The 18,430-nt window shown below is 39.8% G+C and overlaps 1 protein-coding gene across 1 annotated transcript; it reads left to right on the top strand.

Moving 5' to 3' along the window:
- Positions 1-278: 278 nt before the first annotated feature.
- Positions 279-13,193, top strand: rbm17 (RNA binding motif protein 17). Its single transcript, XM_049566708.1, has 13 exons — positions 279-416; positions 757-904; positions 1,171-1,287; positions 2,471-2,637; positions 2,969-3,081; positions 4,169-4,213; positions 4,890-5,028; positions 5,147-5,298; positions 6,972-7,022; positions 8,233-8,309; positions 8,567-8,665; positions 8,742-8,814; positions 12,901-13,193. The coding sequence occupies exons 2-13, from the start codon at positions 782-784 to the stop codon at positions 13,002-13,004; spliced, it is 1,260 nt and encodes a 419-aa protein (XP_049422665.1). The 5' UTR covers positions 279-416; positions 757-781; the 3' UTR covers positions 13,005-13,193.
- The last annotated feature ends 5,237 nt before the right edge of the window (positions 13,194-18,430 follow it).

Consider the following 18,430-nt stretch of genomic DNA (forward strand, 5'->3'; position numbering starts at 1 on the left):
TTGTGCTTGCTCGCTGTGGACGCCATGTTTGTAGTTCCGCAACAAAACCACGCTCACATGGGCAACAGTCATGCATTTGTTTATGTCAGACGAACAATACACATCCGTACATGTTATGTCATATTACACGGCGGCACAGACAGTAAAAAGCATTACGCTCGAGTGTTGTCATGGTGCGGTGGAGAGGAGAGTACATTAAAGTGTAGTACAGTGGTGACGACAGTCATCCAGCCGCTAGGTGGCGAAAGAGCAGGAGACTGCCGCCAAATGTCGTTGACTGTCGCGCTTAGTTTTGTTGTTGTGCTGCGGGTTTCCGTCACGTACAGCCAGCGAGGAGAGCTATACAAATGTGCGGCTAAATCTTTATTAATGTGACACACTTACATTTAGTTAATGTCCAGGTGTTTCTAAAGCAGGTAAGTTGAAAAAAGCTAATTGTATATATGTTTTTCACAATATCCGCTTAGCAGCAGACAGTAAAGTAGCTATGTTAGCATTAGGTAGCTAACGTTAGCTTCGGTAATATTTAGCCAGTTTCTCCTGGCCTGCTGGGGTTTAAGTTAGCGGTCTAACTATAACTAACGCTGAGTGACTAAAATTTCATTGCATTTAATGATTAAACCACTGAGTTACAATAAATGTAAACCAGCTTTCCATGTAGGCTGCTGCTAAGCTACATTCTTGTAGAAAAGTGATGCCCCTGAAGCCAGTTTATGTTAACGTTACATCAAATGATTCTTGTCTCCGTGTCTGCAGGAAACAGAGGCACTGACAGGCAGCAATGTCGCTGTATGATGACCTCGGTGTGGGTGCCAGTGACACCAAGACCGAAGGATGGTCCAAGAACTTCAAGCTGCTGCAGTCCCAGCTGAAAGTGAAGAAGGCGGCTCTGACTCAGGCCAAGGTAGGCACATACAAGTACGGTACGCAGGTAAAATAATGGATAAACACATCTGTCATAGAGAGGGTACGTGCACCCACAGCAGAGATGATAAGGTACATGTAATGATATGTAACCACACAAATGACAATGAATAAAAAGTGATTTACAGCAGATGGACGTGATGATGTGCTATTGTGTGCTACATTAACAAGAAGAGTATTCAGAAACAAGAAAAAACAACAAATCCAGTGTGTACATATTCAGTCATTTTGCTTCTGTGTGTGTAGACCCAGCGGATGAAGCAGACCACTGTGTTGGCCCCAGTTATTGATTTAAAGAGAGGAGGTTCCAATGATGACAGACAGATCACAGACACTCCTCCACATGCTGCTGCTGGACTTAAGGTTTGTATCCAGTAATTCTGGTTGTTGGTGTTAATGAAGTCTTCAAGTTTATTAAATGTTTAAAATGTTCAAGCTGCTTTATTTTCTCTTGATTTGATTTGTCTGGATCTTAGCCAGAGATGCAGAGTGAAAATGTTAGGAAGTAATGTTAATATGATACAGAGTGAGTCATGGGGTAGTGATGCAACTGCACAAAGACTACACCTTATGTGTTGATAATACATATAAATATTCTCAGAAGAATACTTTTAAAGGTCCAGTGTGTAAGATTTAGTGGTATCTAGTGGTGGATTTGGCGACTGAAACAAGCTGAAACCTCCCCTGGTTAGAATTCCTTCAGTGTTCATTGTTCATGATAAAAAACAGACTAGGTAGTTTGATAAACCAATTTCAGTTTCATGCTACAAATCAGTGTTTCCCCTACGCTGTTTGACATGTTACAAGTGGGCTGCTAGCCCAGCACCTGTTAATGTTTGCCTATCTATTTTGTCTGACAACTTAATGTGTGCTCAGCTTTTTCTGATCAGACGTTCAGGAATTTTTTTTTATCAGGTCGAATTATCTGCTGAGGTCTCTTCCTCTTTAAAACAAACAAATCAGGTGATTTAAACTTGTACAAACACTTAATAAAGCAGTTTCACCATAAAAATTGTTTTTTTTCCAACGCTGTTTGACATGTTTGGCTATTAGCCCAGCACCTGCTCATATGTGCTTACTTTTTTTTTTGTTTTTTTTTTTTGTTTTTAAGAACTTAAGATCCAGATGTTCAGGAGGTTTTTACCAGGAGTCCAGTTATCACAAAGGTCCCTTCTTCTCAAAAAAAAAAAAAAAAACCAAGAACAGATGTGGTGATTTAAACTGGTAAAAACATTGAGAAAAAAAAAGTTTCACTTTAAAAAAAAAAGAAGTGATTTTGCAACACTGCTCGTCGCAGAGGGGCTGTTAACTATGGAAGCCAACACAAAAAACGAGAATGGCCCTATCTAGAGCCAGTGTTTGATTTGTCAGTTCTGGGCTGCTGTAGAAACATGGCAGCGAGGACCCGCTCCCTGTGTAACATTAGCTATGAACGGCTCATTCTAAGATAACGAAAAAAAGATTCTTATTTTCAGGTGATTACACACTTAAAAAAAACATACAACATTATATTCCTTTTCTGTATGTGTGTTGGTGTGTGCTTCAGGACGCTGTGCCCAGCGGTTTCTCCTCTGGTGATGTGCTGATCCCGTTGGCAGATGAGTACGATCCAATGTTCCCTAACGACTACGAGAAGGTGGTGAAGCGACACAGAGAAGAACGGCAGCGGCAGAGGGAGCAGGAGCGGCAGAAGGAGATCGAGGAGAGAGAGAAGTACTGACGTGATCATTTACTCAGCTCACTAAGTGATAAAAACAGCAGCAGGGATTAAACATGAGAGAATATAATCTTAGGCAAAAGGGGAAAATGATCTACTCTTCCACTTAAACTTTCGTACAAAGTCAAATTACTTATTGTTTTTCTTTCTTACTGCTTTATAGGGTCCTTGGAAATCTTGTTGCCTCTATAATTGTTTGCTTGTAGCCTAATACAGGTTATTGTCATGCAATAGTAATTTGTTAGAAACTAAAGAAAGAGTCCTCTGCACTGAATATTTGTAGGAACACATGGTTCCTGTTTCAGTCATGAACTTTGTGTGTTGCAGAAAAAGGAAAGATCGGCACGATGGTGGAGCTCCAAGTGGTTTCTCTCGTTTCCCTGCAGCAGAGGGCGAGTCAGATGAGGAAGAGGACTATGAGAAAGAGCGGAGGAAACGAAGTGAGTATTTTACTTTACTTGGCTTCCATATAGAGCACCTGTAGAAACATTCCTCATCCTTGGATATTTTAATGTGTTCAGAGCTATAGCCTGATGGCCAACTTTGTCAGGATGATTTGGTCATCAACCAGAGTCTCTCCAGATGAGCTTGGTCTACTTTTAGGAAGTACGCTTTAGATTTTTTCCCCTCAAACGCAGGTTTATCCTTCCTCACAGATTTTCTGTGTGAGGCCACCAAGCCTTTCTTTGGTCACAGGTTGAGAGAGGGTAAACTGCAGGAGCATAGTATACAACTCAGGGACCTGAAGACAGTTAGGATTCTTCGAGTGGGTTTGTAGGAGGTACTTATCCATAGTCAGTGTGTTACCTGCAGTCGATGGCAGTCAGTGTTTCAGTTTTGTGAATCAGGCAGGGGTACTGACACGGAATGTATTACTGTGGATGGGGGCAGCAGCAAAATGTATTCTAGGTGCCTTAAAAAAAGTCCCATCTCTATATTTAGAATATTTTCACAGCTTTGTATTAGCATCTAACAGCATTTTCCAACAGGAAATGAAGACGTCATATCGCTCTACGCAAAGCCAAAGCTACATGAATTTAACGTTGAGTTATTGTGTGACTGTGGCTTTTAAAAAGGTTCCTTCAGACTCACCAAAGTCACACAATAACAAACAAACTAACTAACTGATTGAGGCAGTGGTGGACCAGCAGGTCCCGTGTGCAGCAAGTCAATATTAATGTTTTTGTCAAAGGAGTCTGGTGGCTGTGACAAGAGCATAGGCGGAGAACTGAAGCTGTTAATGGACAGCAGTAGATTGTTTAGCTTCCATGGTGTCTCCTGCCTCCTTCTCTGAACTGAAAGTGTGCTGAGTGACACCCATTGTATATAAAACACGGACTATGGATATGTACCTCATAGAACATAAACATTTTAGCATCATGAATAACAAGATGAAATGATGATGATGTGGAAACATAGAAGCACATGTCTGATTAAATACATCAAATTTAGTCATCATGTTTTAACCAAAACAAAAACTAAACTTCACTTCTCTAACATGATGGATTTTGTGTCTCTCTCTTCCAGGTGGAGCAGCCATCGCCCCTCCTTCTTCCCTTGTGGACAGGGATGGTAAGTCTTATGATCCAGCCGGTAGTGATGGTTTAATTATCAGCAGAATGAATGCAGTGTAATAGCAGCAGAAAAAGAAAAGGAGAAGTACAATAGGAGCAGTAGTCTGGTTGAAGTTAATCCTGCATGAAATGACAGTTAAGTTATCCCAGGATTTTCAGTGTTACTTTGTTTTCGTCCCTGAAATCCCAGGTAACATGTTAAATACTCATTGAGCTTGTGTGTGGAACACTCTGTAGCCTGCAGTGCCCCTAGTAAGTTGTTTTTTATTTTAGCATCTGGATTCCAGAGTGAAACAGTGGAGAACACACAGATGAACATCCAGCCTCTGTCTGTTTTATTACTGTCTACAGCAGAGGGCAGAATTGTCTACATAATCAGAGTTTGAGGTGTCATGAGCATTGTAAATATCAGTGTAAAATTACAAGGAGGGAAAAAGAAAGGCAGGCTTTCCTAGTCAGAATGTTGTTTTTATCTTCAGTATCATCATCAGTTCTTCACAGAGCTGCTGTGATGTTGCAGTAATAGAAAACAACAGAATACACAATATATGTATAAAGAATGACAGTCTAAAATATCAGTTTTCTTCTGGCTGCCAGCAGTAGATTTGGCAGAGAACTGAAAATTGTGGTTGCTAGACTACATGCTGAAAGCAGTTGTGTTTTTCTGTGACTAGGCTCAACTTCATTCTCCTACGATGATGAAGGTCGTCCAGCCAGAGGCTCAAAAGCGGCCATCCCTCCACCTATGTATGAGGACTCAGAGCGGCCGCGTTCACCGCCTGGACCAACCAGCTCCTTCTTGGCCAACATGGGGTGGGTGACACACTCACAGCACACACACAAGGCAGTTTCTTTCTAGTTTAATATAAAAAATGTACTGTAATGACAATTATTAAATCCAGAAGTTTCTTCTCCGTATCTTTTCTCACAGAGGTACGGTGGCCCATAAGATCATGCAGAAGTACGGCTTCAAAGAAGGCCAGGGCCTGGGGAAGCACGAGCAGGGCCTCAGCACGGCGCTGTCTGTGGAGAAGACCAGCAAGAGAGGAGGAAAGATCATCATAGGCGACGCTGCAGAAAAACGTAAGTACTACCTTTGCATGTTTTCTTTGCTGCCAATTTTCTCCTCACAATCAGTGCTATGTGTGTCACTCTGTTTGTCCTTGTCCACTTATTTGATGTTTCACTTTGCTTTCCTTCACGTCCTTCTTAGGCTACATCCACATTACTATGTTTTCGTGTTAAAATCCATAACTGTTGCTACTTTTGCGCCTAGCGTCCACACTACTTTGGCATTTTGGAACCCCCAAAACTGAGATCTTTAAAAGCCTACGTTCTTTTTGTAATTTCATCCTTCTTGTGAAGGTAACATTATTCCTTTCCCATTACCATGGCTTCCTCCTGCGATGGATAATGCTTGCAGCACTGCTCTAAAATGTTGCCGTATTTGCTTTGCAATGACTCCCAATCTGTTGTTCTCCACCTTAACTGCTTTATACTCATGCGTTAGTTTCAGTAACAGTTCTGCCTTGTCGTCGATCTAAGCCAGGGGTAGGCAACCTGCGGCTCTGGAGCCACATGTGGCTCTTTAGCCTCTCTCCTCTGGCTCCTGTTGGCTTTGACAAAAAATAAAATAAAATAAAATAAAATAAAATAAATCACATAGAAATTAACAGCGGTTATTTTTTTTAACATTTTAATTTTCATTTATCAATGATGTCGCCTTAAAGTGATTCTTACATTCTCCATTTCTAAAAATGAGTAGCCTATCAAAAAAGGTTTCTTTAATATGTGTCAGTCATCCTCAGCCCAGCGCCGTCTCCTCTACATTTTGCCAAATATCAATAGCAGTGGCGACAGTAGTCTTGCGTCTCCCTAGCCTGGCTAGCTGTGGACTCCAAATTAAAGTTTTAAAGAAAACAGAATTTAATTCTGCGTGAAGAGATTCATTTGCTTTCACCGCCAATGCTGCACAGTTAAAGTTCCACATAATCATGAATAGCCCACCGCAGTGCCACCTGGTGGTGAAACATATTGATGCATGCTCAGTTAGATCTATTTGTAATGCTGACGGGCTAATTTAAATGTAACAGACTGTTTTACCTCCAGGTTTAATATGTTTGCGGCTCCAGATAGATTTTTATAATCCTTTTTGGTCGAAATGGCTCTTTTTATAGTGAAGGTTGCTGACCCCTGATCTAAGCAAAGAAATCCCTTATTCTTAGCTTATTGTCTTATATTATCTTATTTTTCACCATCTTTGTAGTATTTTTTGTAACTAAGCAACCAACTGATAATCTGCCTCCTGTTTACACTGGCAAGTGCATGCCCAGTGTACGTGAATGGTCATGTAATATGCTTTTTCAGGTGTGTTAATGTAGACAGATAAATTTGGAGACAGTGCTGAAATGCTCATGTATATAGAGATTGTTTTTGCTCTAAAACGCCATTTCAAAATGAAAAGGTATTCCTGTGGATGTGGCTGCACCTGTCAGCCGCATGAACCAACTTTCGCTTGTTCTTCATCTCTAGCCCTTGTATTTCTTGTTTGGTCTCAGACTGTTTCTGACCTACATTGGTTTTTAGTCCCAAGAGACGCATTTGATCTTTTCATGTGTATTTTCCTTGTCACTCATCAGTAACCGTCAAGGTGTTATTCCAGGATGAGTTAGATGTTTCACTGGGACTTTGTTTGCACATTTTTAGACTTTTTCATTGTGTGTGTGTGTGTGTGTGTGTGTGTGTGTCACTGACAGCGGGGTCCAGCCAGGCAGGTGCTGCTGAGGCTGCAGGCGGAGGCGCTGCAGGTTGGTCTTCACTCTCATTTTATCTCTCCTATTACATACAGTGTGCTGCTGGTCTTTTATTCTAGAAGCATGTATGACTTTAGCTATTGTCAAACAGTTACCAAATTGAACATAGTGATGCTTTATGCCCCAAACCTTGCCATTCAAGAGTAGTTCTGTATAATTTCTGTATTAAGATGTGACAACATGGCAATTAGTAGAATAGCTTTGCATGTTCTTCTGCTGGATGTGTGCTAGTAATCATTTTCAACACTCATACCTGTTATTCCTATGGTCTGAGACAGTCTAAAAATATTAATAAATATCCTAAAACTCAAATTTGAGATGCTGTAAAGTATAAAGTCTGGAGTTGCTCCTCAGAAAATGAATTGAGAAAGATGTAGATGACACTGAGACCGTCCAGAATGTTCTGAGTATATGGATATGTTGTCTGTCTCAGAGCTGAGAACACTACAACAGAATAAAACTCATCTGGGTATAAAAAAGAAAGAACATTCTGCTTCACAAAACCAGGCTCCCATTCATTGTCTGTGGAGCAGCTTCTCTGGTTTCTTGCTCTGTGAGAGCTCATGTTCACAAATATTGATTGAACTTTCCTAGGCCGTGGAAATTTACAGTCATACAGTGCAGAGTTTAAGTGAGAACACAGTCACTCATTGATATTCTCTCCCTCTTCTCAAATGAAAGTCAGTGTCAGGATGCCGGGTCCCACCTGAGGAACCTTTTTTGGCCCTGTGTACTAGTTTTGGGGACCACCGGTCGTAGTGTCAGAGTTAACCAAGGACTAGCTGAAAAGTTAAGATGTAATATGCACTGTGTAGCTACATGTATATAGACATTTATCTTTCTGCTGCTTAGTCCACTCTATAGCAACACTAACAATGGCATTACACCTGAGTGACCCATTTAGAGTGTTTCCTCAGAAGCACGTACAGCGCACAAAAAGCAGCAGTGCTAAAATATGACGAAAACAGCCAGACATGGCAGACAAATTGGCTATCGCTTCGCTCAGCAAACACAGAACTGTATTTTTCAACCGCTGTGGAACAAAAGAATTTTAGAATTATTTAATATACCACATGTATTGAATCAAGTGCAATAGAATATGATAAATGGTATTGTTTGACACCTTCAGTCGCTCCAGTCTGTGGATAGTCTTTCAAGAAAGAGGAAAAAAAAATGACAATTTTTCTTGTTTCCATCCAACCAGCTGACTCTTCCAAGAAGTCGGAGGCAAACCCGCTCACAGAGATCCTCAAAAACCCGACCAAAGTTGTTCTACTGAGGGTATGTTCGTGTTTGTGCATTTTTCTAGATGGGCTCAGTATCATAGAATAGCATGTAACAACAACAATTATCAACATTCAACACCATCACATTATGAAGTGTAGTCCAATTCGGAAAATTAATCAGAAGTCAGAAAATGGAGGCAATAGAAGATCTTCTTGAGCAGTTGAAGCGCAGACCTACCAGTGGTTACATCAGATTTCATTATCTGCTATTGTCTGAATGCAAGTAGGCCTAATGTCTGTTTTTTCTTGTAGAACATGGTGGGCCGAGGAGAGGTGGATGAAGACTTGGAGGGAGAGACCAAAGAAGAGTGCGAGAAATATGGCAAAGTGGTTAAATGTGTCATTTTTGAGGTGAGAGAAAGAATGAAGTGTGAAGTGAATTTTTTGATCAAACAGGACTACCCCTAAAACACACTTTGCTTCTCAGATTGCAGCAGTGCCGGATGACGAAGCTGTTAGGATTTTTTTGGAGTTCGAGAGGGTGGAGTCGGCCATCAAAGGTCAGTATACCCTTGTCGTCTCGTGCACAATCATAAATGAGGCCTCTGCTGGTAGATCTACTGAAAGTCTGAACACAACAGACACTTAAAATCCAAAGGGGACCTTCTATGCTGATTTTCCTGGTTCATACTTGTATTCTGGGCTTCTACTAGAACATGTTGACATGCTTTAATTGTCAAAAAAACACTTTATTATCCCCGTACTGTCTGTGCTGGAACACCTGTATTCATCCTCTGTCTGAAACGCTCTGTTTTAACGCCTATTTCTTTAAGAGCCCCTCTCAAAAAGCCCAGTCTGCTCTCAGTGGTCAGTTTTTTCTGGGTCATCCTTATCTGTGGATCGTCATTGCAGCCGGGGGAATGACTGTAACGGAGAATAGCGGCACTTTTTTATGTGAAAAATGACCAACAAAAGCTTCTAAACACACCCAGACATGTTCCAACAGGAATATGATCCAAAATTGGGGCGAAACTAACAATATCAGCAACCAAGATTACGTGTTTCCCTGACATTAGCATGTAGCTACATGTAGCAATGTACTTGCTGCCAGGGAATAACCGTGTATAGCAGCACTTTCTCTCATTAAAAATCACCAATAAAAGCTTCTAAACACAACCAGACATGTTCCAACAGGAGTATGATCCGAAATTGGGGGTGAAATTACAACATCAGCAACCAAGATTACATGTTTCTTTGACATTAGCATGTAGCTACATGTAGCAATGTACTTGCTGCCAGGGAATAACTGTGTATAGCGGCACTTTCTCTCATTAAAATTCACCAATATAAGCTTCTAAACACAACCAGACATGTTCCAGCAGGAACATGATCTGAAATGGGGGAGATAGTAACAACTTCGGCAACCAAGTTTACACGTGTCTGTGATGTTAGCATGTAGCTACATGTAGCACCATGCCTAGCGCACATGACCATGCAAAGAAATCTGTCATGATTTGACGTCATCTCATAGTCAAAGTAGGAAAACTTTTGGAAACAGTTTTTTAGAATGATCTCAAGCCTGAGGTTTTGCTCACAGGGATTACCCCACGTGTATCTCATTATTTGAAATGTTGGCATCACTTATATAAACATCCGACATTGTAACATTATATATGACAGAAAATAAGGAAATGCATAATAGGTCCCCCCTAAAACTAACATGGCAGCAGATTTGTCTCTACAAAGACACCTGCATCAGGTCATGTTGCTTCAAAATGGGTTAAATGTCACTAGAGCTTCAGAAGGTCAGAAAAAAATCTTGACCCTTGTTGATGCTCCAAACTTGAGCCTGCGTTTGTTGTTAGTGACAACCTCATCACTGAAAATCACCATCTTCAACATTTCCATTGTGACTCTGCTTTCAGTGGGTCATTTCCATCCAGAAGCAGCAGTTTTTTGGGGTGCGCGTTCAATCTTACGTAACTGCATCGCCCTTTTCCCACCATTGTGTAACTGCTCTAATAATGTGGGTGAAACTGTGTCCCATTCTAAATTGGTTGGCCCAGATCAGAAACAAGGTGAGACTCCCTGCGGTCTTACATCATATGCGGCCCAGCAACCCTGCCATCTCCCTGCGGCACCGGCAGAGCCGCGCTTACATCACATCGCTCAGAAAGCGGGACAGACACTCAAGTAACAATACAGAGGGACTCAGTTATGGTTAAATTGCCACACTGTGTGATCTGTTTTTGTAGATAATCATGAAAGGTTTTATTGCTTTCAGAAGGGAAAGCCACTTGCCACGTGTCTTTCCTGGATAGGGAGGTCAGAGGTCATGGTCACACAGTAACAGGCTGGAGTTGACCATTATATTTAGTGTTTGCTCAAAGAGCAACATGCTGGGGTTTGACCCAGTTTCACCTGATTTCCTTCTGTGGCTGTGTGGAATTTCAGTGAAGTCACTTCATTAGGTTTCAGGTTGACATTAGCTGTAAAGTTTGTCCTTCTTCCTATGATCATTCCAGCGTAGGAGCACTGAGGATATCCGTAATATCATCATATTCAGTGTTTGGGAAATGTGGTTATGTGCTTTCTTGCTGAGAGTTAGTCGAGAAGATTGATAAGACTCTCAAGTCTGTCTCTTAAATATGAAGCTGTAGCCAAAAACCAGTTAGCTAGCTTAGCATAAAGACTAGGAATGGGGTTACTTGGCTCTGTCCAAACTCTGAAAGAATCTTCCTACCAGCATATTTAAAGCTCAGTAATGCACACTGTATTTCTTGTTTTGTTTTTTTTTCTTTTTATGTGAAAACAAATAGTGGTTTATTAGGGGTTGTATGCTGGACTTTATTTTCTCTGGTTTCCTGGCTAACTGGCTCCTGGTTTGATAGGAGCATGTCTATTTTTTTCTCTTCTAACTCCCCTCTTTGTGCCATCATTTGAAATTCCCAGCCATCAAATCATGTCACCTGTCGCAGCGCAAGCACGTTGTGTGACAGTTATAATCATCAGTGCAACACACATTGTGATGTATATAGTTACATAGTTATAGGTTTGGTAATTTTGTTCTTGAGAAATTGTTTGAGCCCTAAGAAGGGCCCAAAATATTAGAAACTGTTCCTTTAATAGGATATATCGAGCTGTCTCCATGCACGAATGTAATTCAGGATGTGATGAGATTCACAACTAAATCATTTTGCCCAATCAGTGACATCTGACTCACACCGTCTAATCATGGCAACATAACGCACTTTGTTTTGTACATTCAGTGTCAGCCCACTGGAGCTGACGCGCAAACACATGAATAAAAAGTCGTACATGCATTGTGCTGCATGAGGTGCTCAGGTCGTTCTAGGAAAATGGATTAGACCTATCACTGGAGGCACACACACACTGACAATACAAGGTTGTTCGCTTCATTGATAAGGTTAACACTGCTAGACAGGACAGAATGAATGCTGTGTGTCTCGGTTGTCCTAAAGGGGGGTTAGTTTGGTGTGTGTGTGTGCGAGCATGAGGACACTGTGTGATGCCTCTGCGGAAGCACACAAGTGACAAATCCTGGGGAATAACGCTGAGGTCATATATCCCCCCCCCCCCCCCCCCCCACCTCCCTTTTTTTTTTCTTCCCAGGAGTGTTGAAGTCAAAGCAAAGTTGTTTTTCTTTTTTGGGCTTTTATCACTGGCACTTAGAGCAAGGTGTTAACATTACTCAGCTGCTTTTCACAACAGTTTGTTCCACAGAAATCAAATAATTTCTTTCAAGAACAAGACAAATGGCCTCTGCCATGGATGTTAAAGGGAAAAATACACCATGAAACTATCAAACTGTTAAAAACAGTCATGGCTTTATTCAGTTTGGTGTGTTTCTCCTCTTCCTGGTAGCATTACATCAGCATATTTACAGCAACTAGGACTTTTTTTAACAGTCATACAAAGAACTTAATCACAGGAGAGTCACATTAAAACCCCCTTCAGCTTGGGAAAAGACATTCTGGGACACTGAGGAAATTCCAGCTGAAATATACAGTATCTCACATAAGTGAGTACACCCCTCCCATTTTTGCAAATATTTCATTATATCTTTTCATGGGACAACACTATAGAAATGACACTTTGATATAACTTAAAGTAACATCGAGGTGTCTTCACATCCATCTGCTCCATGATGTCATCATGGAGGAGTGGGAGAGGATTTCTGAAGCAACCTGTGAGCTCTGGTGAATTCCATGCCCAAAAGGGTTCAGGCAGTGCTAGATAATAATGGTTGGCACACAAAATATTGACACTTTAGGCACAATTTGGACATGTTCACTGTGGGGTGTACTCACTTATGTTGCCAGCTGTTTAGATGTTGATGGCTGTGTTTTGAGTAATTTTCAGAGGAAGGTAAGTCTATACTACTATACAAGCTGTACACTGACTACTTTAAGTTATATCAAAGTGTCATTTCTATAGTGTTGTCCCATGAAAAGATATAATGAAATATTTGCAAAAATGGGAGGGGTGTACTCACTTATGTGAGATACTGTATACAGATGTGACGCTTCACGAGAAATAAACCTTGTCAAAGTATCTGTTGTTGAAAAGTTTATCTGCGTGCTTTGGGTACAGTCTGACCTTAACCGTCTCTCTCTCCTCTGCAGCTGTGGTGGATCTGAATGGGCGTTATTTCGGCGGGCGAGTCGTCAAGGCCTGCTTCTACAATCTAGACAAGTTTCGAGTTTTGGATCTCGGCGAGCAGGTCTGACATCTCCCCAGGCACCGACAGACACCGACAGACACCATCATCTCCTCACTTGTACATAAACCTTTTTTTAAGATTTCCCAAACAGCAGTCGAGTGTCTGTATGTAGTGATGAGTCAGTCTTGTAGATTATTCTTTTTTTCTGTGATGAAAAATACCTTCATGTCAGCACAAAATAAATGGTTTAAACTATGTGTAGTTTACGATTCTTTATTTATGTATCATTATTCCATGTAAATCTAAGTTTTGTTGTCTGAATTTAACATTTGTTAGAGTCAGTATTGCTTAATAATCTCTAAAATTTACTGTTAGAAATCAGCCTAGTCATGGTGACTCTGCTGTAGTTGTTTTTCTCTTTTAAAATGCGAAATATTTCATCCTGGTATAAACATTTCCAAGCAAACCTAAAAACTAAACTTTCACACACCCTGTCACAGAGCAATATACAGTATATCCAAGAAGCCTAGTTTCCCTCTCTGAATTTTGTCTGACATAACACCGGTTCCACCGTAGTGTTAACACATCCCCAGGGTTGGTGAGTCTTAACTTAGCCATGATGGAAGGGGACCGGGACGGTGAGCGCAGCCCCAGCCTCATTCAGAACTTATGTAAGTGCACCAGAAGGGCCCTGGAGGTTCCGGTGAAATACGTCAGGAAGGATCCCACTGGAGCAGGTTTAATTCAGATCAGGGAAACGGGCTGGATAGAAAAACAGAAAGCAGAATAGAGGCCCATTTGACAGATTTGATTCCCTCATTCATGCTGCAGGGGTGAAAGGTCAACAGAATATGGATGAAGAGAAGCTGAGAGTTGACCTGCTGTGGAAGACTAAAACAGAACCACGACACAAGTATTGTTATTAACATGTTACTCGAGTATTAGTGCTAACAAAAAACAGTGAAATACATCTGTTCTGCTGTTTTAATAAAGACGAGTTCAGCTAAATACAGCCTGGTTACAATACAGATTTTGAATGAAGTACAAAACTTAACAAGAGCAAAACTACTGACACACAAACGTACAAGCATCTGTCCTGGGTTTCAGGGTCAGCAGCAGGTTTGTTTAGGCCACAGTCAAGCCTCAATCAGCAGTGTGTGTAGTCTGTGTATATGTGAGAACCAGGTGTGAGACTGATGGTGTGAGCATGTCTTGAACGTGCACAGCAGAGCAGAGGAATGTGATTGGTTGTCAGTGGCATATTAAACCCTGACCTAAATACCAGGGGGTGTGACTTGAGACAAGGTCGAGAGGTCACAATGTCGGTTGCTTAAAGTGGTCCAGGGTCACTGTACAGGCATGTAGGTTGTCCTCGATATGTTGTATCCAGGTCAAAAAATGAATACATTTTGTGGTTTTATATTAAATGTATGCGGCCTACTGATATCTCTGTGGTTACAATCAGATTCCATGGTGATGCTGTTTTTCTCACCACTGCACTGTTTAGTGTATTCAGCCCCGAGGGGTACACTGCAGTAAAGTTCTAAAACATCTTTCCTGCCTGCCTCAGTCCTGGAAGCCACAGGTTCTGAAGAGATGTTAGATTGCAGCAAATGACCTTCTCCATAGACCATACGATACGCTGCTTGTCTGCGTATGTCCTCGGCAATGGCAACACATATCAGATGGTGATGAAGGACCTGAGGATGGACTCGATGATGGCAGCTGTTACAGTAGTGTATGTCATAAAAAAGAAAATAAAAATAGAATAGAATACTTTATCATAAAAACTGTCATAGTATAGTTTGTTATAAACAAGACACAAAAAAAATCACAGTATAGCATGTCATGAAAATAGATTAAAAAAGTCGCAATTTAGTAGGTCATAAGAATACATAAGGCTTAAGACATAAGTACTCAAGTCATAAGAAGTGACACTATAACTATAGTATAGTTTGTCTTAAAGGAAGCCATAGTATAGTATGACATGAAAAAAATACATTTAAAGTATAGTATTTCATAAAAAAAGATCAAAATACCATATGTCATAAAAATGGAATAAAAAAAGTTATAGTTGTCAAAAAATTGTCATAGTATAGTATGTCATAAAAATGGATTGAAATAATCATAGTGTAGTATGTCACACAAAAGTCATAGTATGGAATGTCAAAAAAAAGGTCATATTATAGCATGCTATTAAAAAGGAATAAAAAAGGCCACTGTACAGTTAATCATAAAAAATGGAATAGAAAGTCAAAGTACAGTATGTCATAAAAATGTAATACAACAGTCATCTCACTATATCTAATCATACTATCTTACTATATCTTATCTTACGACATAATGACGAAAATCTGTCTGTGTGTGTGTCCGTGTGTCTGTTCCGATTTTCTCCTCACTGACTTGGTCAATCCATGTGAAATTTGGCACAGTGGTAGAGGGTCATGGGAGGATGCTCATTTCTTATCTAGGCCTAACCGCCATATCGATTTTTACTAAACTTGGTATGTAGAACAGGACGCCTCAACGTGACTGGAGAAATGTAACTCTAATTGGCAACTGGGTGGTGCTATAGCAACAAAAAAATGGCTAAAATGCAACAGGTCGCTGTGGCTGCAATCGTACTATCAAATTCACAAAAACTCTGTCTGAATACATTGCTCTTCTTAATGGGTTCAGTTGACTGTTTAATCTGCAATTTCTTATGACCTGTATCCCAAACACACACCATGTGAAACTCTACGTGGGCAACTGTGCACTCAATGGGTATGGACTAGTAATAAAGTATTTTATTACTTTATTAATAAAGTAATTAAATACTTCTTGAATGAAAAAACATAGTATAGTATGTTAAAAAATGAATAAAAAGAACATAGTATAATATGTCAAAAGAAATTCATAATACATTAATAAAGTGCCATGTATATCACACAAAATTCATAGTATGGTATATCAAAAAAATTATGGTAAGCTAAAAAAAAAAATCCACAGCCATATAATTTAGACCGTTGTTACCGCTTCAAAATAGTTGGTTCAACTTCTCCCACTGTATTCTTCTGAAAAACGGCAGGAAGTCTCTTCTTTGAATTTTCTTTATACATGGCAAAAATGTGAACTATTAACAAAAAGGTGGATGAAAATGTGAAGGTTTTTTTTCATTCTACTTACTAATGTTTATCAGATATACTAGAAAGCACAAAGTACATGCTGCACATTGTATTACTGCATTGTAGTGCTGAAGTTGTAAGTGTGTACTGGTACTATATGTAATGAACTGGTGTGACTATTGACTTAAACACTGGAGGAGACTGGCTGTCTCCTCTCTTCCTCTCTGGCTGTCAGACTCATAGTCTCATAGTCCCATACCCTGCTGGATGATGATTCAGTGTGAGGCTCTAAGGGAGTCAGGGGATATATGCATTAGTGGTAACTAACAAAGTCTCCTGAATTACTCAGTGTTTGGTAAATAATATTTCAAACCAGGAACAATGACTCATTTTGTGCTTAGCAAGATGTCCATCAAAGTTCATTTCATTACAGACTTGAGAGTTAATCAAGTGTTTTCCTAACAAATATTATTTTAATTACCTTATTCTCAGCCTAGCCCCATTGGACTCATCACTATTTTTAGGAAATGCTGGCCTGGACAGACAAGCAGTTTATCCTCCTGGGACAAAATACAATCTAAATCACTGTCAAACTCTCTGCATTTGCAATATATGTGAAAAGTTACGTGTTCATACTTAAGAAAACAATAAGACATAAGAAAAAAAAACCGTACAAGCCTTAGTTGAATCATAAGCATCTTTTATCCAGCAGGCATGTTTTCTTCACTGTGAGTCTTTCCAGTAAAAATAAGAGTGTTCCTGTAAGTTAAATAAAGGAGATAATCTTATCATATAAAACCCCAGAAATTTCTTCTGTGTTCTTATATAAACTTTATCTTTCTCACACTCACACACTTTTTTTTATTCTAAGGCAAAGTTTAAAAAGTGTCTCACTATCAGGACAAACAGTTTCACAACCAGTTTCTCCACCCGAACACTGACACATCTCAATCCTCCAGGTGGAAACATGATGACCTGACCTTGTGCACGTTTTCCTTCTGTTCTCCTTGTGCTGGAGAAAATAACTGCACTCACTCTTCATGTTTTAGGGAGGATGTTCAACACATAAATAGCAAAACTATACTCCTTTTGTCCCACAGCTGCCCTTTGTTCAAGTGGTTAACAGGAAAAAAGTTTGTCACTCTGATTAATAAACAGGAATTCAGTTGGATTACAATAAATTTGGGGTAAAAGGTTGGAGAGAGTTCAGAGGCTTTTCAAACTGAAGCAACGGAGGAATTTCACTACACTGTAAAAAGTTGAAGAAATGCAGACCTTAATAAAAAGAATTTTGAACTACATTTTTTTTTTACAGTGCAGCCACAATGTACTTCAAATACTACATTATTATTACCGTAGAATGAAAAGTATACATCACCAATCTTCACATAGGGTATAGCACATTCCAAAAGAGGTTATAGGTGTAATCGCAGAAAAATAATAGCTGCGAGTGCAAACTGAATCATGAAAAGTCAGCGATGAACAATGCAGATGCGCTTTTGAGTCACTTGCGAATAACGCAGTTGCTAAATTTGGATGTCAGAGAGATTTGAAGATAAGATATATTGTGCTTGAAAAGTATTGCAAGGTAATGGTTTGATGAGGTGGTGTGTGTTCATCTGGGCTCTCCATCTGCAGCCTGGTTGTATAAGTTTCAGGCTGAAACTGTAAACCAGCAGAAGCTCAGTGAGTAGCCTATATTTAGTCATGCACTGTAGAAAGCTGCATACACACACTGCTTTTTAAAAACAATCGGATAGGTTCATACATGCTCTCCTATAGCTCTAAAACACGATGAATTAGTATATATTTATGATGTGATGTCGCTTATTTTAAGTCTGATTTCTCATCATTCCCCGTCAAAACTCTTGGTGCACTCGAGTTCAAACCTGTTAGGTCAGTGAGGGCTTTTTTTGAAGTTTTTACGAAATCACTATATACAGTAAACGCTATATATGACCATACCCATTATGAGTCAATGGGACAACCCGGTGTGAGGAAGCAGAAAGAGTTGATGTGAGATTCTGCACGTTTCTTCAGGGTGTGATCTCAGAGAGGGGAGACTGCCACGGAGCTTGTGTTGTAGCAACAGGTAGAAGTGGAGAGAGTGCTTATTAAGTTATTATGAGTGATATTAAAGGCATCCACCCTTTGTATTTAAGTTCTGATGACTTCATAAAAAAAAATCTAATGTAGAAAATAGTAAAATCATTACTACATTACTACAGCTACCACTTGCAATCTTACTAAAAAGATAAAAACAAACAGCAAATAGCCTGTAATAGTTTGAAAATATATTTAAAAATATTGTATTTCAAAAGAGACTAATAATATTATTAAAATATAATAATTTAGACTGAATTTAAATCCCTTTGGCTGCTGCTT

Source organism: Epinephelus fuscoguttatus, linkage group LG22 (genome assembly GCF_011397635.1).
Source record: "Epinephelus fuscoguttatus linkage group LG22, E.fuscoguttatus.final_Chr_v1".
NCBI lineage: Eukaryota > Metazoa > Chordata > Actinopteri > Perciformes > Serranidae > Epinephelus > Epinephelus fuscoguttatus.

Bases quoted from the DNA above. Each gene is read 5' to 3' on its own strand.
- rbm17 (XM_049566708.1), top strand. From the start codon at position 782: ATGTCGCTGTATGATGACCTCGGTGTGGGTGCCAGTGACACCAAGACC. The intron at 2,638-2,968 runs GTACTGACGTGA...TGTGTGTTGCAG, and splicing joins GAGATCGAGGAGAGAGAGAA to AAAAAGGAAAGATCGGCACG. The intron at 8,310-8,566 runs GTATGTTCGTGT...TTTTTCTTGTAG, and splicing joins CCAAAGTTGTTCTACTGAGG to AACATGGTGGGCCGAGGAGA.